General features: G+C 46.5%; 2 protein-coding genes across 6 annotated transcripts in view; both read right to left on the bottom strand.

The window, feature by feature from the left end:
• Positions 1–460: 460 nt before the first annotated feature.
• TTC12 (tetratricopeptide repeat domain 12) lies at positions 461–14448 on the bottom strand. Its single transcript, XM_065738296.1, is given in 23 exon segments — positions 461–609; positions 1560–1785; positions 3101–3200; positions 3999–4100; positions 4943–5011; positions 5818–5919; positions 6060–6194; positions 6670–6733; positions 6935–7027; positions 7873–8041; positions 8619–8707; positions 9687–9756; positions 10616–10804; positions 10893–10953; positions 11672–11743; positions 11888–11947; positions 12109–12230; positions 12372–12449; positions 13490–13520; positions 14006–14151; positions 14256–14327; positions 14330–14362; positions 14406–14448. Coding segments are annotated over 23 exon segments (2202 nt in total). The 3' UTR covers positions 461–533.
• Positions 14449–16515: 2067 nt separating this feature from the next.
• Positions 16516–24699, bottom strand: part of NCAM1 (neural cell adhesion molecule 1) — an 81410-nt gene continuing 73226 nt past the window's right edge. For 4 of the 5 annotated variants that reach the window (XM_065738370.1, XM_065738371.1, XM_065738372.1 and 1 more), the window contains 3 exons: positions 23935–24142; positions 23629–23745; positions 16516–19391 (listed from right to left, as the gene is read on the bottom strand). In XM_065738370.1, the coding sequence (XP_065594442.1) occupies positions 19271–19391; positions 23629–23745; positions 23935–24142 (446 nt within the window). In that variant the 3' untranslated portion in view covers positions 16516–19270. Of the gene's footprint in view, positions 19392–21641; positions 22425–23628; positions 23746–23934; positions 24143–24699 lie in introns of all 5 variants that reach the window. The other variant, XM_065738378.1, reaches the window with a different exon arrangement.

The following is a 24699-nucleotide window of genomic DNA, read 5'->3' as shown; positions in this document are numbered from 1 at the left end:
GTAAAGGGCAAAGGGATGTGACCAAATTTACAGAAGTAATGCTGCTAAAAGAAGTCATCCTTAATTCATACTTTAACCTCATTGCCATAAGTTATCACTAGGACTTACAGCTCAGTAAATTAGTATGCTAAAATCAATTTACTCAAGCAGGTGACATCACACATGCAATACCAAAGCATAACGTAGCCCCCAGTAGGCGAGGGATTGTTTCCATTTTCTTGTAAGCTCTGGGCACCGGCTCACACCACAAAGCAGACAACCCATTGCTCAGTGGTTAAGCAACAAGAAAGGGCAGCATCATTTACTGAAGTGAATATGAGCTGAGCAGTTGTTATTTTTAGTTGTTAGCTTAGATAATAAATCATCTTTCTCTGATATTTATATCTATATCATTTCTCTGGCTTCTGTGTGTGAGCAAACACTTGAAAGTGACTGCAAAGGTTATCTGCTTTGAATTAGCTTTATTAAGGAAAGAAGAAAATGTGGAACAGCAAGGGATATTAACAGCATTTATCAAAGCCCTCTGGGGGACATCAGGAGCTGTGCACGTATTTCATAGAGGAGTTCAGGATGGCCATGCCATTGAGCTCCCTCAGTCGAAAAATATGCCTGAAAAGACAAAGGGAGAGGTTGCTGAGAGGATGGGAAGTGATCAGCAACAAGATTTGTAAGCTCCCACTGCTCTGCTACGCCCCCTGACCAAACCATCAATGAGTGTGTTAATTCCTCCTGAAGCAACATGACAAAGAGTTTCTAAATTACTACTCCCCGTGAAAAGGAAAGCCAGAGTTCCAGATAACACTTGACAATTGTTCGAACAGGCGACGCTCTGAACCAGCAGAGCAAATCAAATACGGCGTTTCCCTTTCGCATCTCTGCAGCGCTTTGCACAGCTCAGAGCAAATCCTTTCTTGCTCATTTCGGAGCTCCAAGAGATGCAAAGCACTTCTGGAACTTCAGCATTATCCTTTGTGTTACCTGTTGTTTCCTGCAGTGGTTCAGGAGGTACAGCAGCATGTAGAACTCAGCTCTAACAGCGCACTGTGTCCACCTGGCAGTGTGCAGGCAGCGGGGGCTTGGCACGCTCTTGGCAGGCAGCAGCACAGACATTCTGTGCTGACATTTATACTCCTGTTGTGCTTTCATTTCTGACCTCTACAAGCTTAACATCACTCTTCCTCTGTCTGTTCTTCCAGCACAAGTAACATGAAACAATGCAAAATGAGCTCCTGGAAGCAATTGGAGTGAGGAACAAAGAAAAGCAGGATGGTGCAGACAGCACAGCAATTGGGAATTCCAGCTGGAGGAAGAGTGACACTTCATAGGACTTTTAAGCAAGCTGCTCATCTGCCCTGGACCTGCTGCCTCTCTGCATGGAACTGACCTACACTGGTTTGGTATAACTGGATTCCCCATTTTCCTTCCTCCCCCTAGTTACAGTTCCCATAAAGGTACACATTTCCATTTTCCAAGAGTTACCAACAAGTAACAACTGGATGGTGCAGGAGAATAACAGTATTCTGCTTCTACTGGTATATATAGATAGATTTTGGCAATACCTTGGTTCTGCAACACACAGCTTCCCCAGAGCAATGGCTGCATTCTCCTGCACTGAAGTTTTCGCAGCATCACCACCAGCATGTGTCAGCAGAACCATCACAATGTTGGAATTCAGTAAGGATGTTGCTGCTCCAGGAACAACGAGGCACTGGCCAAGGCAGAAAGCAGCATTTCCCACAATCATTTCATTCTCTGAGTCCAAGAGCTTCCGCAGCACGCTGAACTCTGTGAACAAGTAAGATTTCATGTATACAAAGCACCCAGACTTGCTCAAACAGCACTGATACCATAGAATCTGCTGACATGGAAGGGACTTTTAGAGGTCATCTAGTTCAACTGTCCTACAGTGAACAATAACTTCCATTGCTTTTACCTGAACTCTAGAGCAGAACCCCCAGCACTGTTCCACAGGGAGGGAATTTCCTAGGAAACCTGCAAGAGACAAGGCATTGCTTCCCCAGGTTCAGGATGCTGTATGCTTTCTCCTCTTCACCTGTCTAGACTTCTATCTCAGCAAATTGCATCTACACACCAAGAGGTTCTCCAGCACACACTTTGTGTTTCTCCATTTCTTACACATTCCCCTGAATCTGAATGTGCCACCATTGCTGCTTGCTGAATAAAAAGATCTTGCACTGTGATGGGTTTTATAGCTCCATTCCAACAGGATTGAATCTCCTGGCAGCAGAGCTATGGCTGGGTTGGCAAAATGATGACAAAAATAGTGACTTTTCACAAGGTGAATACCCACCCAGAGTTTTGGTGAAAACAATGAGAGAGAATTGCTCTTGCTATCTGAGGAAATGGAAGCTTCACCTACAGATGACAGCAAAACTAATTTGGGTGTACAATAGGAAGATGATGCTCTGAGAGGCTTTTAATGAGTGAAAATCCTTTGGGTTCAAGCAGAACTACACGAGCTGACAATTTCTTGACAGGTTCAACCATTTAGATCATACTTAAGTATTCTCTGTTGCAATTACATAAGCATTAATTGAATCTGTATTTTAAAGCAATCTAAGTAGTGTTACACCACACAACTAGAGCAAATATTAGTAACTCAAAAATACCTCAAGACACCCACCTGTCTGATACTGGCAAACCACCTCCTCACCCACTTCCTTTTAATATGAGGCCAAATATCCACACATAAGTTGAAGGAAACTGTAAGCAACCCCAGCCTTTGGAATTCAGCTGTCTAAACACAGCTTCATCTTTTAGCCACCAACTTCTGAAGTGTAACAGAAAGCAGGTCGTATTTCCAGAAGTGCCATTTTCAAAGATTTATGGCCTCCCAAAAAAAGTATTTCAAACCATTTTATGAAAGTAAAGGGCAGTTTCTCAAACTCAAGCTTTCTATCTGATCCATGTTTGCATCCACACAAACTAATGTTCTTTAAACATTACTTAGAAAACGTGACAGAAGTCTTGCAAGAGTAAAACAGGGGTTTAGTTCTGTCCTAGAAGGGAAGAAGGCATGGGGATAATGCTGAGATTACTTTTCTACATTCTGTCTCTAATTAGTGAAGCTGTCACTTACTTTTGTCTGACTTCACCACCTCTTCTTGGGCTTGTCTGCTACTTCTTGTGCAGATGGAAAGAGTCTTTATAGCATAATTGGATGTGATCTGTCCTCCAGCCTAGATTGGGTTTAGAATAAAGTATAAACTAATAAACATACAGTTCATGCCCCAACTTACTCAAGTTCACAAAACAGTTTAGGTAGCACAAAACACAGTTATTTGTTATGCCTAAGACCATATCCCAAATAAAGACCTCAGAATGAACTGAGATTGAAAAATAGAAAAGAAACCTCTCTTCCATGCCAGCAGCATGCAGAGTTCTCTCAATCTCTGGAGCACAGTTTTTTCTAACAGCTCTGGTGCTTGCCAGTTAGAGCTAGACTGGTACAACCTTTTTTCAGGCTGATCTAATCTGCAGGACAGCATGTCTGTGCCATCTGCACCAGGTTGCATATACACATCCCACCAGGAGAACAGTGCCTACAGACTGTTACAGGTATATACTTAGGGATACATTCCTCCCTGGCCTGATTCAGCACTCACTGGTCATTGGGGCAAAGGGCTCCACTGCCTTTCAGCTGTCCAGATTTGATCACCCTAAGCTTTAATCCTGAAACAGAGCCCGCAGTAGTGGATTCCTGCATTTGCAGGTCTCCACAAGTAGAGCTGTATGGGCATTTTGTTCATGCAGAAATAACTGAGAATTTTGAGATACAGACTACAAGGCAGCAGTTAAGCTCCAAACTTCTTACAGCTGTGCTGGAGAGCCCCGGCACTCTGATGGAATGGATGCAAACACACAAAGTGACTGCACAGGTTTTTCTCCTTGGGAAAGGAGGCTGAATGCAGGGGCAATTTAGGTTTACTTTAGGGACTACAGAAAGAAAAACAGTGATATCAGTGGGATTCCCTTACCTTCAAGAATTTGATCATTTTCTTCACCACTCCTCCTTTTACTGCTGCTTCTACTGCCAGTGAGGATGCTGCCAGGATGCGACTCAGCACTCCAATGGCTCTCTGAGTAAGAAAAGCATGGGAGAAAAAAGAAAAAATATATATTTGTTTGTACAGACAACTTTATTTAAAGAGTTTTCAAATTATTTTGGTTTCGCAGATGGCAGAACAAACCCGAACTCATTCAAGTGTCCAAAGGATAGAAACATAATGAAGAACAACTTTAGGATGTGCCTTTTTTTATCATTTACTGGAAAGCGAGCTCAGCACAGCTTCTGAAGATTTCAGTATAGAGGGAGGTGAGATCAAAGCACCATTGGGACGCTCCCTGCATACTTATTTATTGAAACAAATACCACAAGTGACAATGCTGAGTCTCTAATTGCACATAAAAAAGATCAGAACAGTTCGTGTGAGTTCAGAGAGGTGAAGAGACTCCCAGCTGAGACCACATCTGCTTCCACCCATTTGCCTTGAATAATTACTCTATGTGGGAGTTACACACCATTAGTAGGAGTACAATGTCCTAGGAATGATTCACAGCAGGAACTATAAAAAGGAACAGCTGTTAAACACCCAAACTGTTCTTGCTCCTTTGCTTCCTGATTGATTTATCACTTTCTATTGAAAACCATCCAACGGATGAAACAATTTGTACAGGCTTCTACTTTGTAGGTTTCAAGGAAACACTGAAGATCTCTTGCATCAACCAGAATATCAAATAAACCAAGTGGCATGTTATTTTTTTTGTTTTGTTACTACTACTAACATTCAACATTTGTTTTGTGCTTCAGAGCCTAATGGAGAGGCTTCCACAAGGCTTGCACAGGACAGGGGCTGGCACTGAAGTGTTCAGGTCTGATCAAGTGATATGATCTTTTCTTATTCCAGAGATGCCTACTTACTGTCACAATTCTTCCATCCTGATCCCCAAGGAGGGACATACATCTGTCACTTATGTCCACAGCGAGGCACTGTAAAATAAAGCCCAGAACTCAGGAACAGCTCAAAGCATTCAAGCAGAAATGCAACAGACAATGACTTTGTGTTACAAATGGAGATGGGGTGCACACATGGCCCTAAGTTACTAACTCTTCAGCAGCTGTTCTTTTTTAATGCTTCTTTAAAGTAATTATAGGATGTGCCAAGCACCTAAGAACATTCCAGAATTGTAGACTGATGCAAAACAAGCCATTTGTGCCACAATGGCATGGTGCCATCACTTACACTGCATTTCTGTCAAAAGTGTGTGTCTGTGGGTGAATCACTGGATTGTGATGGTTGGAAAAGCCCTCCAGGACCACCCAGTCCAACCATCCACCTACCACCACTAACCCCTGTTCCTCAGTGCCACACTCAGATGTCTATGCAGGGTGGTACTAATGGACATTTCTTACATTCTTCTCCTTTTTATCTTACTTGAATCATCAAGGTCCCATAATGGTAACCATAAACACCAACAAAAATTAACAAGTAACCAAGCACCAGCAAAAGCTAATGTTGGGGCCTTAGGAATGCCTCTGCATGTTTGCTGTGACAGAGGGCTCTATAGCCACACGGTGCAGTCATGCTCCTCTCCTGGTACAGAGTTGAAGCTCATGCTGTTCCATGGCCATTCTCTCTCTCAGTCTATTGAGACTACATTTAGCTGAAGAACTTTCATGGGGCCCATGTACAGTAATAAGGGAGGAAGACCCTCCAACTGCTCCAAAATACCGAAATCTCCAAGAAAGCGATCACAGCAACAAAGCTTCCACAGAATGGCTCCAGCCTCCTTTACCTGGATGATGGTGTTTGATTCCAGCAGTAAGTTCATCATGAGGCCCAGCACTGCAAACACACACTCCTGATATTTGGGTGTGCCAACATCAGCACGTCCATCCTATGCAGAAAGGAGAGAAACGTGTGATCAATTCAGAGGCTTAGCACTGCTGGGGGAGGCACACACACATCACACAGGTGCCATTTTCGGAGGCAGCAGGGCAGAAAACACTGCTGTAAGGAGCCACCAAGCCTCCTTACCACCAGCTGTAAGCAGGCTTGCCAGCACTCGTTGTACTCAGCCATCTGCTCTCGGATGGCTGCATCTGCACACAGGTTCCCCATTATGCCAATGCAACATGCAAGGGCTGCCTGGTCTACCAGCTTGGCTGAGGCCTAAAAACAGAAGAGTAAAAACAAATTAAGAACAAATTGCAACATACAGGTGCTCCTATCTCTCCAACTGAGAGCTCAGAATCTTTCATAAATCTTTCATAGATGGCTGGAGTTGGAAGGGACCCTCAAAAGCCATCAGGTCCCACTCCCTGCAGTGCTCAGGGACACCCACAGCTCCATCAGTGCTCAGGGCCACGTCCAGCCTGACCTTGGCTGTGTGCAGGGACGGGGCAGCACCGCCTCTCTGGGCAACCTGTGCCAGTGCCTCACCGCCCTCAGTGTCAAACCTTCTTCCTTATAGCCAGTCTGAATCTCCCCTCGTTCAGCCTGAAGCCATTTCCCCTTGTCCTATCACACAGACCCCAATAAAGTCTGTCCCCTTCCTTCTTACAGTCCTTAAGATACTGGAAGGAGTCGTCATGAGACATGTTGCAAAAGAATATGTTGGAAACATAGAAATTAAGACTTTTCATACCAGCAGTTGAGTGAACAACGGTAAAACAGATGTGGAAAAGGTGAGGCGACACTGGGCTTTGAACCTGTTGAGGATTAAGAAAGCCATGTATGGACAGCTTTAGAATTAAAAAAAAAAAGCAGAGAAAAACAACAAAACAGCAACATACAGAGAAGGTAAACTGAGTAAAGAAGGTGAAAGAGCAAAGAAGGCTGGCAGCCCCTATCACAAGGTCACTTAATATATACCATTACAACTCATCAAAAAATGAAAAAGTGCAAGTTACTTTTCCTCTTGAATTAAATCCGACAGTATACTCATGGCACTGCTAGCCCGGGCATCAGTGCTGTTGACAAACATCACCAATATCTGCAACCATCTGTTATTAATAGAAAAAAAGACAAAAAAATTAAAACTGCATGTCAGCCTTGGCCTAACGATTAAAAATGTTTGCAGAGAAGATCACTGATGATGACTGTGTGGTTTAGAGGGACATGCTGAGCAAACCCAGCAGTCTCTGGGGGTTAGTGTGGGTGTTTTAACAAAAAGGCTTTACAGGTCTTGGGATGAATGTTGTATTTAACACAGTGAAGCACACACATCTGTTGGAGAATCTGTTCCGTTCATACATTGGTTTAAATCTTTCAGCACATTAAAATCTTCTCTCTGCTTAACAGGTTAAATGGGAAATGATTTTAAACTGGAAGAGTGCAGATTAAGACTAGATATCAGGAAGAAATTCTTTACTGTGAGAGTGGTGAGACACTGGAGCAGGTTGCCCAGTGAGGCTGTGTATGCCCCCTCCCTGGAAGCATTCAAGGCCAGGCTGGATGGGGCTGTGAGCAACCTGGTCTAGAGGGAGGTGTACCTGCCCATAGCAGAGGGTTGGATCTGGATGATCTTAAAGGTCCCTTCCAACCCAAACCATTCTATGAAGGCAACGGCAAGACAAGAGCAAAGAGGTAATGGGCTTTTAATTCTCTGCTTATTGAGCCTTGGCCACATTGACTCATCATAAACACCAACTGCCAGAAGAGGAGAGAGCAGCAGCCTGAAAGCATAAGCCATCAAGAAGCAACAGGGTGAGTTCTTGAGGAGTGCTGCCACACACCCTTATGATATAAAAACCCACTTGGTGCTCTGCTCAGTGTTAGTGGAGTGAGCTTTGGACCTGTGGGAGCCCAGGGTCCAGGGAGTTCAACGAATTATAGTTTCATTTGTTACCTGGATAGGTCCTGGTGCCTGAGCAACAGCCTCCTCCCATTCTCGTTATCTGAGTAGAGAGCGATGAGTGCCAGTGTCTCCTTTTGGATCTCTAATTCACCAGAACACAGCAGCACCAACAGCTGTGCATTCACATCAGGGTGAGTCAACAGCAGCCGCTGATTTTCTTCTGAAAAAAGAGGGAATCTAAGCATGATGTCACAGGTGATGAAATCCCCACCATCTCTCCTGCTCTCACTAACTACATTTTCCCTCGTGCATCAGCTTGACCCAGCGACACACGGCTCAGTGCAGGTGCAAGCACCAAGCACTCCGTGTTTTCCCTGTGGCAGTCAGCACCACTTCACTACCCCAACCCCTCCCAACCTTCCTGCAAACCTTAGAGAGACAGAGGCAAGAGATACCCAACCAACAACCCCATACTGCTAAAGCCAAAGGAGTTCACCCTCCTCTAACAGCACTTCTGCTTTTTACAGTAGAACTGCTTAAAAAAGACAAAAGAACATGATGTTATCTTAAGAGCCAGCAATAATCACAGGGAATTGACTTGCTGCCCCTTCAGCACATGTAAGACATGCACAGAAATAGCCTTGAAACTTGGCCCCACAGCAGTATAGCTCCAATCCTCAAAAATTGTGACCCAAGTGCTCTGGGAAAGTGATGCTCGTGCCAAACAACAATTCTAGACCCAGAATTTGCCATATTAGCAGAACATGAACAGTGATTAATGTTGATCACAGTTTCACCATTCCCGGCGCAGACAGCTTGCCAAAGGGAAAGAAGAGAAACAGACAGATCCACTTCAGCAGCGCTCTTTCTCTCTGCACAGAAGCCCCTAAATGAGAAACATTAGCTTGCAAAAGGAACCCAGGGCAGATGAAACAATGAGGGTTAACTCATCAGGAAAGCCTCACAGCAATGAGGATCTCCATATGAACACTTAAGCTCATAAGCTTTAACAACAGCACATTAGTTACACATTAGTTCTTAGGACTACCAGACATTTTCCAGATGACCTCCTCTAATGCCAGATCGGTGTTTTACTGAACCTACACAGCCCTCAGCACACACAGACCCTCACAATCAGTATGCAGCACAGGTAATGCATTCAGTTCTGCACCAGAGCTCTCCTGGTGAGCCAGGGCGTGAGAGCTTGGTGCAAATCTGGAAGCACATGGCAGCAGAAGAATGGCTCTTCCCTTCTCCAACCACATCACACTGTTCTGAGCCAACTTGTGCAAAATTTTCAGATTACATCTTTTCTATGCATTTTGGATGCACCCATCACCTACTGGGCAAGAGATCCTTTACAGAACTAAGTTTAGAAAGCAACTGAATTAGATTTGTTTCTTGATTACCAAAGCACAAGCTAATGGCTGCCCAGAACACACAGCAGCAGGGGACACTGGACCCAGAGGGAATCCTGGTCCTTCAGGAGTTTCAGAGGTTACACTGTGGAACCAAGGTGAAACATTTACTGATGTCTAGCAAGATATACTTAAGGCAACTATGCTTTTACTTCAGCTGTTCTTTTACAGCAAGCTTTTACAGCCTTGCTCTCACCATTAGAGATAGGGGAACTGTGCAGAAATATAAGATCAGAGACAGAAGCAGGAACTCATAAGTGCTGTCCACTGCATCCAAGAGAGCTCTATTTGTTTGGGTCAGATACAAGTCAGTCCATTCAAACATTACATCCAGTTATCTTGTGATCATTTCATCTGCATTTCGTGAGGAGATAGAATTTCCTGAAAACAACATTGTCACTTCCTCATGCTGTAATGTGCTACTGTTCTCTTCTGGAGAGCTCTTACCGTCTTATGACCTCGTTGTCATTGATGATACTGAACCCATTGTTTGTTCTAAATAAAGTTTGCTCAGTGCCTGAAAAGACGCAGAGAGAAACAAGTCAGCTCTGTGAGCCATCTGGCTGATGCACCATGGTGAAGGCAGACACCTGCTCCACTGCAACACAGTGCTGAAAGAAAAGGTCACCAGATCAACAGCTTTTGGGAAAGGACTTCTGCATTGTGAAAAGAGGGGAAAAACTTCAAGAGCACTTGAAACAGAAACAGCTTTGAAGCAGAAGACCACTCAATTAGAGTGGTCTAATTGTCTGGCATGGTGGAGAATGATTGACTTCATGGTCAAGGGTTTTTATGAGGACTTAAACAGGAGACAGATCATTACTCTTCAACAGAGAATTGCAAACTTTACAAAACTAATTTGAGACTGCTTAAATGATTGTAATAGGACAAGGGGGAAAGGCTTTAAAGTGAAAGAGGGAGATGTCAGTTAGATGTGAGGAAGCAATCCTTTCCTCAGAGGGCGGTGAGGCGCTGGCACTGCTGCCCAGAGAGCTGTGGGTGCCCCATCCCTGCAGGCACTCAAGGCCAGGTGGGATGGGGCCCTGGGCAGCCTGAGCTGGTGGGGGGCAGCCCTGCCCATGGCCGGGGGTGGCACGGGGTGGGCTTTGAGGTCCTCTCCAACCTGAGCTGTTCTGTGGTTCTATGAAATGACCAAATCCTTAAGAAGTATAAATAGCTCAGCTAGTGAATTGGTATTAATTATAAAAAATATATGGAAACAACTACTGTACTTAAATGTTGAAACAGCAAACATCGCATGTTGTATTTTTTTTAACAGAGGAATAGCTTTTTGGTCATTTAAAAAGTACTGCATTGTATTCACCCTTCTGGGTTACAACCCACCGTGGGGAACAAGCTTTGCATCAAGCACTCACACTCTTTCATGGCTCCTGTCAGAACCTGGATCCCTCCTGTATAGAAGAGGATATTCTGGTTGGGCCTGTTGAGTTTCTGCAGCAGTTCTTTTATAGACAGAGCTGCATGCTTTCCGGACTGAAACGCCTTCATGGCTCTGTCTTCCTCTTGTATTCTTTTTTCCTCCAAGTTAACCTCGTTCATGCAATCTTGGAAAGCAAAAGAAATCACAGTAAGTTGGCAAAATGTTCTGATCAGAAAGCAAGTGACAAGAGTAGGAAAACAGACACTCCTTACCTTTAAATAAACGTTCCTTTTGGGGATCGATCTCTAAGAGCTTCTGGTAGCACTGCCTGGACTTAAGTCACAAAAGAAACAGGCTCTTATTTTCAAAGAGGAACAGGGAGGTGCTGACATCCCTAGCTGTCAGTTCCAGGCCTACAGTACTGCAGAAGTCTGAGGAACAAGATTTATGGAAGGAGGCAAACCAAAGCTTTGATATCTCATTTTTTTTTGTTTTAAGTTTTTACACTTCCATAAGGATTTCAGAATGCAGAATTGAGTCTTTATTTTGACATTCAGCATCACACAGAAAGACAAAGAAACCCTACTGCTCCCTTTAGCACCTTGCAGCTTAACAGTTCACTTAACCCAGAATGCAAGGAGATCTTCAGAGCAGCACACAATCACTTCTTACTGCACAGTAGTTTAATAACACCACTGCACAGAGTGATTTAGGATAAAAACAGAAGAAATACATTTTGCTCATTTGTCACCAAGTGGCGACAAATCCCCACCAGATAAATCATGAGAACTGAGCTCAGGACTGCCTCACTGCCCTCAGGCTGACAGAGAGCAGCTGCTGCATGTTCTGTGCAAACCACTGCAAAGGACATAAGAGATAGAAAGAAGACCAGGTTTTAGAATTATTTATCTTTGCAGGAGGACAGAATTCCTTTCAAGCTCCACAAACTTTTGTGTGTCTGTGGCAAAATAACAACAAATTTTTTCTTTCACCCACATCATCACCTCAGAATCACAGGAATGGTCTAACAGAAGTGACTTAGTCAACTCACCTCATCGTACTGCTTAAGCGCCAAGTGAGCTTTCCCCATTAGAAAATAGGCTTTAATGCATTTTGCATTGCACTGTTAAAAAAGGAATTTTACACAAAATCTTCAGAAACTTCAAATATCTCCCCCCAACACATTCCCACTTCCATTCGCATGCAGTTTCTGTACTGTCAGCTGCACACACACACTTGACCTGACCACAAAACACACTGAACGTACCTTTAATGCCCACTCACAATCACCAATGGCTTTTCCATATTCCTGCATCTTCAGGTACGCCTGAAATACAGCCAACAAGGTCCTTTTTCTAAGCCTCTTCACCTACTGCCTTCTGTGAAACTCCCACAGGATGCAGAACCATCCTTTTCAGGCCCTGTGCCACTAACAGAACACAGAGCAGTATGCTGGTCGGCATGCCAGCAGCTCGCTCCCACACTGACCTGTGCTCTGTTGGTGTACAGCTCTGGCTTGTCCTTCAGCTTCTGCAGGCCTTCAGTGTACCTCTGGGCGGCTGTGTCGTAGTCCCCTTTCCTAAAGGCATCATTTCCTTTCTCCTTCAGAGCTGCAGAACAATACACACATTCCAAGTAACACTTTGGCATCTGTTTTGTCCCCGCGTGGTGACACACCTCAAACCACACCAGCCAGGTATCCCCCTAAGGCCCCTGGAAAAATTCCCCCTGGAAGAGCCCCTGGTGATTACCATTTGCTAAGCGTTCATTTTTCCTCCTTTGTTTAGCTCGTTCTTTTGCATCCTTCTCCAAAGCAGCCAGGAAGCCCTCTTGGATCCAAGAGGAGAATTGGTGGCATTTTTGATATGAAAAATTAAAAAAGAAAAATTCACTTTATTAGAAGTTAAACTGCAAATGAGAAATAGAAGTCATTTTTAAGATACATCTGAGCTGTTTCTCTACAAAGAATTATAGAATCCTTAGAGTTAGAAGGGACCTTTAAAGGCCATCTAGTCCAACTCCCCCTGCAATGCACAGGGACACACACAGCTCTGCCAGGCTGCCCAGAGTCTGATCCAGCCTTGCCCTGAAATTCTCCAAGAACGGGGCATCAACCACATCATAAGGAAATCTTAAGGAAATGCTTCAGAAATTAAACTGCAATGGGAATGTCACAGCATGACACACCTGAGCTCTCAGGGCTGTACTTTTCCATAATTAAAGAAGCCAAAAGGATGAAACCTCTCTGGGGGGAAGGGCGATGGCAAAGGTATATATGTGGGGAGGCGTGGCAGGTTGATCATATCACCTTGCCATGAACTCGCAGTGGTGTTATGTGCTCACCATGGTGGAGATGACCACTTGGTGGCTTGAAACATATGCAGCACTCCATGCTACCGCCCTAAATACCATCTTAGGTCTTGAGAAACAAGTCCTTTTGCAACATGGCATTCCAGAAAGAACTGAGTCCGACAACGGGAATCATTTCAAAAATTCACTTGTGGATATCTGATCCAAAGAACATGGCATTGAGTGGATTTATCATATCCCCTGCCATGCACCAGCTGCTGGTAAGACTGAATGCCACAAGGCAGCTCGCCTCCAGAGAGACATTTCTTGTTTTTTAATTCAGAACAACTTTCTACATGAAGCACTGACAGCATTCAATTTGTCATGCAGTGACAAATTATACCAATGGATGTGCACAGCCACATGGGTATAAGCCACAAATGTGGTTCTAGATGTGACCAGTTTGCCCCCACTTTAGTGGAGGTGGAATGAGATCTTGTGTGAACTGAGAGCGATCCTCACGGCACCTCTGCTTCAGCAGACAGAAGGGGTACAAGGGCAGCAGGGAGCACCACCTTACCTGAGCACACTGCCTCTGGGTTCTCAGAATCCTATAAAAAAAAAAAAAAAAAAGGAAATACAGCAAATGAACATTTGGATATGGACAGTTCAGTAGAATCCATAGTAGCAATGGAACAGCTGGTGAAGTACACCTGCCAGTACCTGAAGGGAGCTTACAAGCAGGAGAGGGAGTGACTGTGTACATGGTCTGATAGTGACAGGACAAGGGGGAAAGGCTTTCAAGGGAAAGAGGGAGATGTTGGTTAGATGTGAGGAAGCAATCCTTTCCTCAGAGGGCGGTGAGGCGCTGGCACTGCTGCCCAGAGAGCTGTGGGTGCCCCATCCCTGCAGGCACTCAAGGCCAGGTGGGATGGGGCCCTGGGCAGCCTGAGCTGGTGGGGGGCAGCCCTGCCCATGGCCGGGGGTGGCACTGGGTGGGCTCTGAGGTCCCTTTATGCATCGTTCGAGCTTTTCTGCTCGGCAGATGAACGAACACCGCGTGCAGAAGGCGGGAACACAAGTGCGGGGCACAAACCCGTACAGGAACGCGTGTGTTGATGGCCGTCCTGCCGGCCGCGCTCTGCTCGCTGCAGTGCCGCTCTCGGAGCCGTCGCTCCGTCTCGGCCACGGCCCCGTCCCGCACAGCGGCGTCCGCAGAGCTCAAGCCCTGCACCAGGCGGCCTGGGGAGACGCGACAGGAAAGAGAGGGGCGAAGAGTTTTCCATTTCCATTTCCCTCTCCCGTCCGTCTCACCCACCCCGCTCCCTTCCCGCTGCCGCGCTCACTGATGTCGTCCACGCGGCGGAGGAAGCGCTGGAAGTCCTCCTCCTGCTGAGGGTCGGCCAGCGCGGCCATGGCGGTGGGCGCAGGTTGCGCAGCGTCTGTGGCGTTGCTATGGGAACTACGCTGATGACGTAACTGCGCAGCGCGAATACCGCGTGGGGGGGGCACGGCCGTGCGACCAATGGGCGTGGCCATGCTGTCAACGGGCGTGGCTATATAGAAAGGGGCGGGGCGCTGTCGGCCGCCATTTCGCGTTCACCGCCCGCCGCGCGGCCGTGTGTGTGCGCCGTGTCCTGGGATGCCCGGGGAACAAAGGCACCCCGCGGGGCTCAGAGAATAAAAGCCGTTACAGCTGAGCCCCGCGCAGCACTAGGAGCCGGGATCGTCGTTAAGCTCGGGCTGTCTTGGAGGTGCCTTCCCATTCTGGGCGGTGGTGCTCCTTTACCGTTTAAATGGACACTACCACGCGTATTCCGGCCGGTGCAGGGCTCGTGGAAACACGGGCGGGGCGGTCCCTCCGCTGGGGGAGGGCTGGGGAGGGCCAGCGATGCGCACTGAGGCGCGGTTTATGCACGATTCTTTTGTTAGCTGAATTCAGTTGGAAATGAGACAGCAGAGGGAGTTGCATCTGTGTGCCGCGGGGTAGCGCTCAGCACCGGACGAGGGCGTTCCCAGACCCCGAAGAAGTGGTTTCCGTCTGGAAGGGAATTTACACTGACGGTGACTGCTTCTGTCGCGTCCCGACGTGGGGACAGCTACCGCTGCGGCAGCGCAGACACATGGGGTCACTGAGCCGCTCCGCTGCGGCGCTGCCCTGCACAGCACGCCGAGCTGAGCTCCGGGCAGAGCGCGGGGAGATCGTCCGGCCCAAGCGTCCGCCTACCACCAATATTCGCAGTGGCCGTGGCCCTCAGTGCCACATGTCCGTGCTCCTGAACACCTCCAGAAGCGGTGACTCCACCGCATTCCTGTGCACTCTGTGCCAGTGCCCGGCCAGTCTCCGGGAGAAGCTTTTCCTTCTAGCAACTTGAACCTCCCCTGATGCAACTAAAAGCCATTCCCTCTCGTCCCACTGCTATTATACAGAAGCAGCCAGCCCCCACCTCACCACAACCTCCTGTCAGGGAGTTGTAGAGGCCAATACTGAGTGACTGGTGACCGCTCACCAGCTGGGTGTAGCTCCCTCCACCACCACTCTCCGGGTCTGACCATCCTGCCAGTTCTTTACCCAGCAGAGTACAGCTGTCCAGGCCTTGGGCTGCAGCTTCTCCAGGAGAATACAGTAGGAGAAATCAATGCTTAAAACAGAATTAAATGCAGTTTGATTACTCCAGCATCAACCAGGTCCGAGGGCATGACCTGGGATACCTTACTGACCCTTTCTGAAGCCAACACACTCACACGCATACCACTCAGCCTTCCTACAGGACCTGGCTGACAGCTTCACAGCAGTGTTCAACGTCCTCATCATCTTAAGGCCTGGGACAGAAGGACAGCCTGAACAAACGCTCCTCTCCGTGGCACCCAGCACTCCAGAAGAGCTCCGTACACAACTCCTGACATCTGAAGAAGTGCAGACTGCAGGCATGACGTTTTTTGTTGGTATTTTTTTTTTTGTAATTTTTATTTGAACACAGTATTCTGACAGAATGCAAAGTCAAAATCCTCAGTTAGTATCAGTATTTACACCAGTGAGAATGGGAATAAAGGTGGAATTGATGTTTCACTCGGTAAAAAGATTTTTTGTTTTTTTGTTTTTTTAACAAGATAGAAGGCCCCCAAAAGTAGGGAATGCTGGGTAAGGATGTCAGTGGAGGTCTGAGAACAACTATCAAAACAGCCTAGTGTGAAAACCTGGGGTTTGAAGGCTCCATAGAAAAGTGTGAAAATAAAACTCCACTCTAAAAGCTGAACAACTGGATGCACTATAACCTCATCATCATTACGTATGGTGCAGCATGAAATGTAGTCACTCCACAACTAGAAGCTGATCAGTCTGAGTTGCCATATAGATATATATATGTATGGCATGGATACATATATAAACATATACAGCGCAAACGGCATCAGGTTGGTCCCTCTTCAAAGGTTTAAATAAAAGCAATGAAGCCTAAGCTACCTTGGGAATGGGATATTTATAAATTAAAACAAATTATTCTTCATTAAGGGCAAGTATAAAAACGCTCTCCAAAATTAATCTACGGGTACCAGGGATGGGGAGGTCACAGGGGCACTAAGGGAACAGGACAGACGCGGTGCTGTGACGTGGCCAGGTGCCGGATGGGGCCCTGGGCTGGTGGCCTTACATGGCAGAAACACCAGTCTGGGTGACAGCCACCACAGTGCCACCTGATGGGTGCTGAGCAGTGGCACTGGACATGCTCTGGTTCACTGCACTGAGCAGCGTTTGCTCCTATCAGCTGCTCAGGGAGGCATGATGTATGAGGCCCTAGGGACCACAGACCAAATTTCACCTTACGTAACACCACCACTGCTGTCATGGGTCAAGCATGGGCTCAATGTGACACAGGGCTCTCAAGTGAGGACCTGTCCTGCCCTGCTGTCCTGCCTGGGACACTATTGCCTGAGTGTCTGTGCCTGCATATCCAGCCATCCTCTACTTCCATCCCCAGGAGCTGAGAAAAAAAGCAAAAACCCCACACTTAGCAAATGACAAAACCACTGTTTTTCACAGTTTGAGATCATGTGATGCCACTGTAAAAGATCCCATACTCAGAAGGACACACCAGTGAGAGCGGCTCAGTTCACCCGAGCCAAGCATGGTCTCCCCAACCCCGCCACCCTTCTGCTCGTCCCCTGGGCGTGATGCAACGAGTGCCATCCTCAGCTCGGCTTTGTCATTTAAAGGCTTGTGTTCCTTCTAAGAGTTGTTCTCTTTTTTTTTTTTCCTGAATATATATATTTTTCAAATCTGAACTATCCGCTACACCTTCCACATCCAAACTATATTGAAGCTTTTTTTTTTCAATTATTTCAATACTATGACAAAAAACACGTTTCACACTAAAAGTCACGCACCCACAGTGCACAAGCTTGCAGATCTAAAGTAGAAAAAAAAAAAAAGAAAAACAAAAGAAAAAACAAAGCAAAACCCCCAGAGAAGGAGCACCTCTATACAACGGGCTGGTCTTCCTCTGCCTTCCTTCTGCTCAACCTTCTCTTCTTCCCACCCCAATGTCTCAGTGTTACTCCATGACTCCCATTGATGACCACAACAACACACGTGTGACATCAGCCCCCTTCTGTGACTGTGAAAGGCATGATGCAAAGAGCAGGGCCATCAGTGGGAGTCCTGGCACTGACGCCCAAGTGCTCAGCCATGGTTACATGGTTTGGATGCTGCAGAGCATACGTGGGTAACTTAACAGACACGATGTGCTGGAGCTGTCTCTGCAGAAGGGGTCTTACGTACGTACAGTCATCGTATGGGTTGGAAGGGACCCTTAAGGGTCATCTAGTCCAACTCCCCTGCAATGAGCAGGGACACCTACACGCTGCCAGGAACCCTCTGCTCATGAACGTCACCCGCATGAGAGCAGGACGTTATGTTTTCAGCATGACCACTCCTCAAAGGAAAACTTAAGTGCAGAAAGTCATTGCTTTTAGATCAGTTTCTGGGGACAAAGGAAATGGTAGTTACCAACATTCTTAGGAGAAATGGACGTAGTCACACATCTGAGACAAGACCAGCCCAGCCCTAACTGTACAATCTCTCTTCTGCCTCTCAAAGCTCTGGGAGGGTTCCATGAAGGAAAGAGAAGAATGTCCTAAAAAAGCAGAGATGATATTTTTCTTATGCAGTCAGGCCCAGGTCCAGCAAGGGACTTACACTCTTAATAAATTTAAGTATATAAGGAAACTCTCACCAGCAACTGTCTCGTTTGAAGTTAAGCGTGTTTATGTGGATTGCTGGATACAGACCTTGATTGGTGACAAGTGGTTGGAATATTCCCCACGCCCCACCCCCCTCCCAAAAACAAACCAAAGACCAGCATTACTCTTTTTTCTTACTCCAGTAAGAAATAATAATAATAATTATAATAATAATAATAATTAAAAAAGATAACGGGGAAACTACTGTAAACATTGATATTTTAAAATGTCTCCCTTTGCAAAGCAAGCATGCTGCTAACCTAGGATCTAGAGTCTGGATTGACTTAAAAAAAAAAAAGGCAGCTATTTTACAAATACATTTAAACACAACGAAAGTTAAAAAAAACCTGTCAATTGTAAACACTGGAGAGAACAAAAGTTGGCAAAAATTAACATAAAATTTAAAGAAATGTAGAGTCTGAATACTGCAAATTGAAATACATCCCCCGAAGCTGCAATTTTGGCATTCTTCATAATGAAAACAAGAAACCCCCAAATCAATGCCTAACGTGGAGAACAGAATTCAGCCACAAAGAGCTCATGACACTTTGCATACTGAATACAAGGTGAACAGAAATTATAACTTATTTATGAGGCTTTACCTATTTCAAACTCGACTGAAAAGTATAAAAATAAATTGTGGACTTTGTTCACTAAGTACCATCTGTACCGAGCAGTCACGCAGTACAGTGGTTATATCTGCTATTCTAACCAAGGACAGAACAGGGTCTTCTTTTTTCTTTTCTCTTTTTTTCCTTTTGTCTAAGACCTGTTGACTCTGAGCTCCTCAGCGATGCTCTAAGTGGTATTCTGCAGTTTTGCTTATCTGAATATACAAGGGGGCAGCTGAGCCCCGGATTTGGTGATGGGTTTAACCCTGTTTTTAAAACGTGTTACTTTTTCAAAGCAAGTGCACAACAAATAGAACCTTCCTAAAAATCTTAAGAAAAAAAAAAAAAAAAGAAAAACAGAGAGAACCCCCCCTCCCCATTTATGCATTTTCTGTTCTGTTTGTTTTTTAAAAAAAAGGCAACAGACACTAGAGGGATGAGATGTGTGTTGTGTTTCGTGTTTTAAATGCTTGGGTGAAGTCGTTCTGTCATGTTCTTTCATCTGTTGCTGATCATGCTTTGCTCTCATTCTCATTTGTTTGTGTGGCTTCGTTGGGGACCGTCTTCACTTCTGCTGGAGGTGTCTTAGTTTCCGTTGCTTGCACTTCAGATTTGTCTTCTACTGGGGTTTTCCTGAAGAAGAATCACCAAAATGGCACAGTTTAGAGACAGAGAAATACAGACCATCTGTGGTAGATTAGCGATCAGGAAAGCAAACGTTTCTGGAGGCACTCAAATGTGTCTCCTTGACTGAGGAAATGAGAGATGAAAAGATGAGGACAACCAAACTCACCTCCCCCCAGTTCACTTAGCTCTACTGAAATCCGTCTGAATTTCCTCCCGCATTGGGCTAGTGTAGTGGGAGGATGCACTGTGCTGCAGCAGAAGCACTGAATGCCACAGGAAAACAGGAAACCTCACAACTACAAATGAATTTGGTTTTTACCTTCACTCATTTACGCCACCCAAGTGTCCTGTTAAAGCAGACTGCCACGCTAGCAGTAGATCTGTTTTTCTATAGGAAGTCATCCCCATAATTTCACAGTATGCAGAAGGAAGGGAAACATGATAAGTGGATTTTGTCAAATGCATTTTCACAAGCATATGGAAGTTCATCACCTAATGCTGATTCATCACCTGTCCTTGGCACTTACTGCAGTATCAGAGAGCCCTGTTGGTCCAACACTCTTCACAGCCATGGGAAGTGCCACATTGGGCACACCTGGCAGTCTTCCCATTCCATCCTATTAGCTGCAAAGTCAGCCTGCTGGCTGAAACTCCACTGCACTCAACCAGAGGGTGAGATGAACCCGAGCCTATGGTTGCCACACTGGTTTCAACAAGGGGAAGCAGATGGACAGCACAGGCAGGAGGCAGTGGCAGAAAGAACACAGCTCTGTGTTCCACCATACCAGGAATTCCTTTGCATGGTGCAGACCAAGCTGCACTCACTCAGTTGAAATGTCTCCTCACTACAGGCAAATCATTTCCTACCTTGTTCAGCTCAGCACCAGCTCACAACCCTCTATTCTCTTTGTCTCTATAGCACCCAGCACGATGGGGTAGTGGCTTTTAGCTGCAGGATTCACGTTCATCATGGATGAGCCCTGTGTAACCTTAGCAAAAGCCAAAGATGCAATGTGAACTCTGCCTCCTGCTTCTGGGAGCTGCTCTCACAACAGATCTGAGCTGCCTTTTTGAATCTTAGCAATAAAGCACAGCCTTTGCAGGAGGTGCTCCTCCTGATTGAAGCTGCGGTGTCCGTAGGAAGCCAGAGGGAGTGGGGAACTTCAGTGCTTTTCCTAAAAAGAAGCTGATCCATTTTCAGTCAGCATTTTCCAGGCTTCTGCTCTAACAGCTCTGCCACCAACCACTGTCCAAACTGACACAGCAACAGTTGTCCAACATCTGTCCTGGGGACACTTCCCCCAGTTAGCAGGTGAGAACTTCATTGTGTTCTCGTTGCAGTTACGGTGTCTCTGCCAAACACAAGCTGTGCATTCATCTCAGCTGAGAAAAGGGGACTCTGTCCAGATGGCAAAAGGCTCCCAAAGGACTTCTACCACTGTCCTGCATAGGGCTATTCCTGGTGCTCTCTCAGCTGGGTGAAAAGATGAGGTCCAGTGGATAGAGACACATCCCAGATATACCATGACAACAAACACTCCACCACGTTATCCTGGCCCAAACGCAATTAGTGCTCACCCATGCACAGACAGGAGCACGCTGCCTTACCCCTTTGCATTACCCTGTTACTTTAGGTACAAATCCATGGAATGGCTTAGGTTGGAAGGCACCTTAAAGATCACCCACTCCCAACCCCCCTGCCGTGTGCAGATCAGGCTGCCCAGGATCCCATCCAAAATGGCCTTGAATGCCTCCAGGGATGGGGCAACCACAACCTCTGGGCAAATCCAGATCTCACACTGGCAGTTTCACATGGCTCTAGTTTCTGCCCTGCCTTATGCAGATGTAAGTTCTGAACAGGCCCACTGATCTGCTGGGAAATTGAATTTGGGTGGCTGTGCTCACCGAACAGTGTGAACTCACTGCCTCTCAGGACAGTACTTCCTTTGCACCAAACCAGACTGTAATCTCTTTTACAAAATAATTATCTATGATAGGCAAAGCTGCAAAAACTTAAAAAAATAGAGTCACACATTTATGAGAAATTCCTAGGTTTTTCTTTTCTCTGGCACAGCCTATTCCTGCTTTCCTTCTGGACCTTTAAAGCCAAGCCCTGCTTAGTTAGTTCACTGGTGAGTTAGTTTGCTACGGAAACAATGAGATTAGTTCAGAGAACACCCAACAAGAACACAGCACAAGCACCAGTGCACAAGAGACAACAGCACACAACCAACAGAAGATTAAAGGCAGCCATACTCGGTCTTTGCAGGTGCAGCAGGTACAGAGCTGTCTGCAGTGGAAGAAGCAAGCTCACGAGCTTGCCCGCTAGCCACACTGGCAGGAGTAGTAGTGCCAAGAGCTGCAAAAACATCCTTTGCAAGATCAATGTCTGGTGTCTTGAAGGTCCCTTCGTCCATTTTAAAGTCCTCATTCTGGGAGGGGTTCGTGGTGCTGCCTGAAGCAGCCTCACTCTTCGGATTGCTTGGGTTCTTGGCTGTCTCTGTTGGGCTCTTCACTGCACTGGGCTGCACAACTTCTTTCTCGGGGCTCTTGGTGCTTGAGACTTCCTGCTTGGGCTCTGATGGAGCTGGAGGGCTAGTGAGGTTTGCAGGGGTTGGGGCAGCTGACTTGTTGCCAGCTGCTGCTTTGGAGGTCTCAGCCACGTTAGCAACAGTGCTGGGGCTCAGCACTGCGCCTTGGTTGGACAGGACACTTGAAGACAAATTATTAGTAGCTGGAGCAGAGCTTGGGGTATCGCTGAGATCAACAAGGGGTGCCACTTTGGGCGTAGAGGAGGGTGGTGGTGGAGAGACCGGGGCGGCTCCGGCTTTGGCTGGAGTAGCCTGGCCAGGTGCCATGGCATTTGAGTCAGGGATGGCTGCGGCTGGTGGGGCAATACTGGAGGTCAGGGTGGTGGTCTCGCTGGTGGGGCTGTTCTGAGCAGTGGCAAAAGTTTCAGTGATAGTGTCAGAGTTAGTGGTGCCCGTAGTTACAGAAGGCAGCATGTCCTCAACGGTAGCTGCGGTATCGGCGGTGTGCCTGTGAAGAGGACAGGAGTAGAAGAGAAAGAGAGACAATGAAGCCCATAAACGACAGCATGGGGAAAGGGAAGCAGAGCATGAGAAGGCAGGTGGATGGCATGGCAGCAGCAGCATGGTGTGGTGTTACAACACAAACACAGCACGGAGGCAGAGAAATAGAAAGCTTTCAGAGATGAAATGCACTAAGGGCAGCAAGGGCCGGCAGGGTGACTGAAGGACAGCTAGGAAGAGAAGGAAGAGCAGAGAGGACACAACCTTCAGGAGTGGCTTCTTCACATAGACTATGCTTCAGGTCTTGGTCAAATGTAACCCTGCTGACTTGCAGAGTCTTCTCTTTTAGGCTAACTTCCTTCTCGTCCTCTTACCCCTGATCTTACAAGTAAGCTTTCTACCAATTCCCAGAGCTTGCAGCCTTGTGCCATCTGTAACCATGCAACAGCATCCCAGTGCAGGATTCCTGAATTCAGCCCATTATCTCGGCCCTGTGCTTTTGCCAGCAAGCCTAAAGCCTTCATCAAACCACACATCATCTAATTCTTCTCCTCATGTACACACTCATAATGTATACACACGCATGCAGCTTAGAGGCGATGCTTTCCACCCTTCTGACTGGATTAATCTCTGCCTATTGTTCTAGCTGGAAGAGAGGTTGCTTTAGGACAACGCCTGACAGTGTAATTACGCTTCTGCAGCCACGATATAGCACTGATTGCTTAAGAAGTACACGGATGAGAGGTTGGAAGAAACAATTGGTTTACTCCAATAGAAGCCAGCGTGCTTGAGACCACCACCTCAGGCTTATGAACTATGAGAAAACCTTTGTAAGGTAAGGTAACCGAGATAAAATCCCAGAAGGACAAGGCAAGAAAATCACAAGCATACAGATCTCAGCTACTCTACAGTGCTTTGCTTCTGCATTTCAGCATGCTTGTGGACACATCCTCCTTTCTCTTGTCACCTCACAGAGACTTCTAGCAGAGCCATTTTACCAGTGGGCCCAAATGTAAACACCATCAAAGCAGGTGGGAGTCAGCCAGAGAAGAGAGAAAACATTTTCTCCTTGCTACGTCAGAAACCAAATGTGATGATTTTAGCTTTCTTACTCTCTTCCTGCCCTATGGCATGTGCATGAGTGATCAGCAGTTAAAGCAAATGAGGGTTCTCTACTGACTCTGTGCTAAGGTGGATGAATAGCAACATACTCTGGTTCTGTCAGTGGGGTGGTCTCATTGGGCTCTGTGTGTTTTCCCCCATCATGGTTGGGGGTCCGTTCCTCTTCAGTCCGCACTTCCACAATAGGCTCCTTGGACTCATCTTTCCTGTAACAAGGAAATTTATTAGAATCACAGAGATTACACAGAGATTGGTTCCTATTCAGACCAGGCATCCTTCTGCAAAGACACACTTCAAATACTGACGGTGCCTGTGAGAAATAAGCTGCCCTGGACAGCAGATTCTTTTTTGTAACCCCCAACAAAATGGGTACAAGAAGTAATGATGGTACTCACGAGAAGGCAGCTTTGCCCTCCTCCATGTCTTTGCCCTTGGCTCCTGGTCCAGACTTGCCACATAAGTTGACAGCAATGCACATCAGCAGGCCGCATTTGTTCAGGAAGTAGCAGGTGACATCCACAGCCACCAGGAGCAGCACAAAGATAACAATGAGAATGCCTATGATGGCAGCAGTCCCCAGGCCTGATGTAGGGCTAGTGCTGGCTTTAGAGACCAAAAGAGAAGAAAAGAAAGCACTGTAGTTAGAAGGTGATCTGGGGGTAGCTATGACTCAGGCTTGGCTGTAGGTTGCAAGCATGGGAAGCTTACAAAACATGCACTTTTTCTCCAGCAGCCATGTGTAATAATCAATATTTTGTCCTATAGACGTGCAGGACAACCTACCTGGACAGACAGGTTTGCTAGGACCTGACAGGGCTTTTCCAGTCTCTACTGGCCTAAGGCCAGAGAAAGCAGACCATGGAAAAATTTTCCGCTGCAATGTGTACCCAGCTGGAACTCTGAACAGTTCCTATTCTCTTTCACCACTGCCCCAATGGACACACAGTTCCAACCTAGAACAAGGACAAGCATCATGGCTGGAAGGGAAGGCTGGGCTTTGTAGCATGACATTCCCTGGTGGGACACTGAAAACTGGGAAACATCAGAGGGGCCTGAATAATGATTAGCCCCTCATATGGTGCAAACGAGCCCACTTCAAGTAGCTGACAAGGGTTCTGCAAAGCTGCTCCCTGTCTCTCCATATATTCACATTCCCAAGG

The sequence above is a fragment of the Cyrtonyx montezumae genome, unplaced genomic scaffold (assembly GCF_038088225.1).
Source record: "Cyrtonyx montezumae isolate F1298 unplaced genomic scaffold, pur_monq_1.0 scaffold_22, whole genome shotgun sequence".
Classification (NCBI taxonomy): Eukaryota; Metazoa; Chordata; class Aves; order Galliformes; family Odontophoridae; genus Cyrtonyx; species Cyrtonyx montezumae.
Note: the sequence above shows the minus strand (reverse complement) of the source record. Positions and strands in the feature narration are given on the sequence as shown.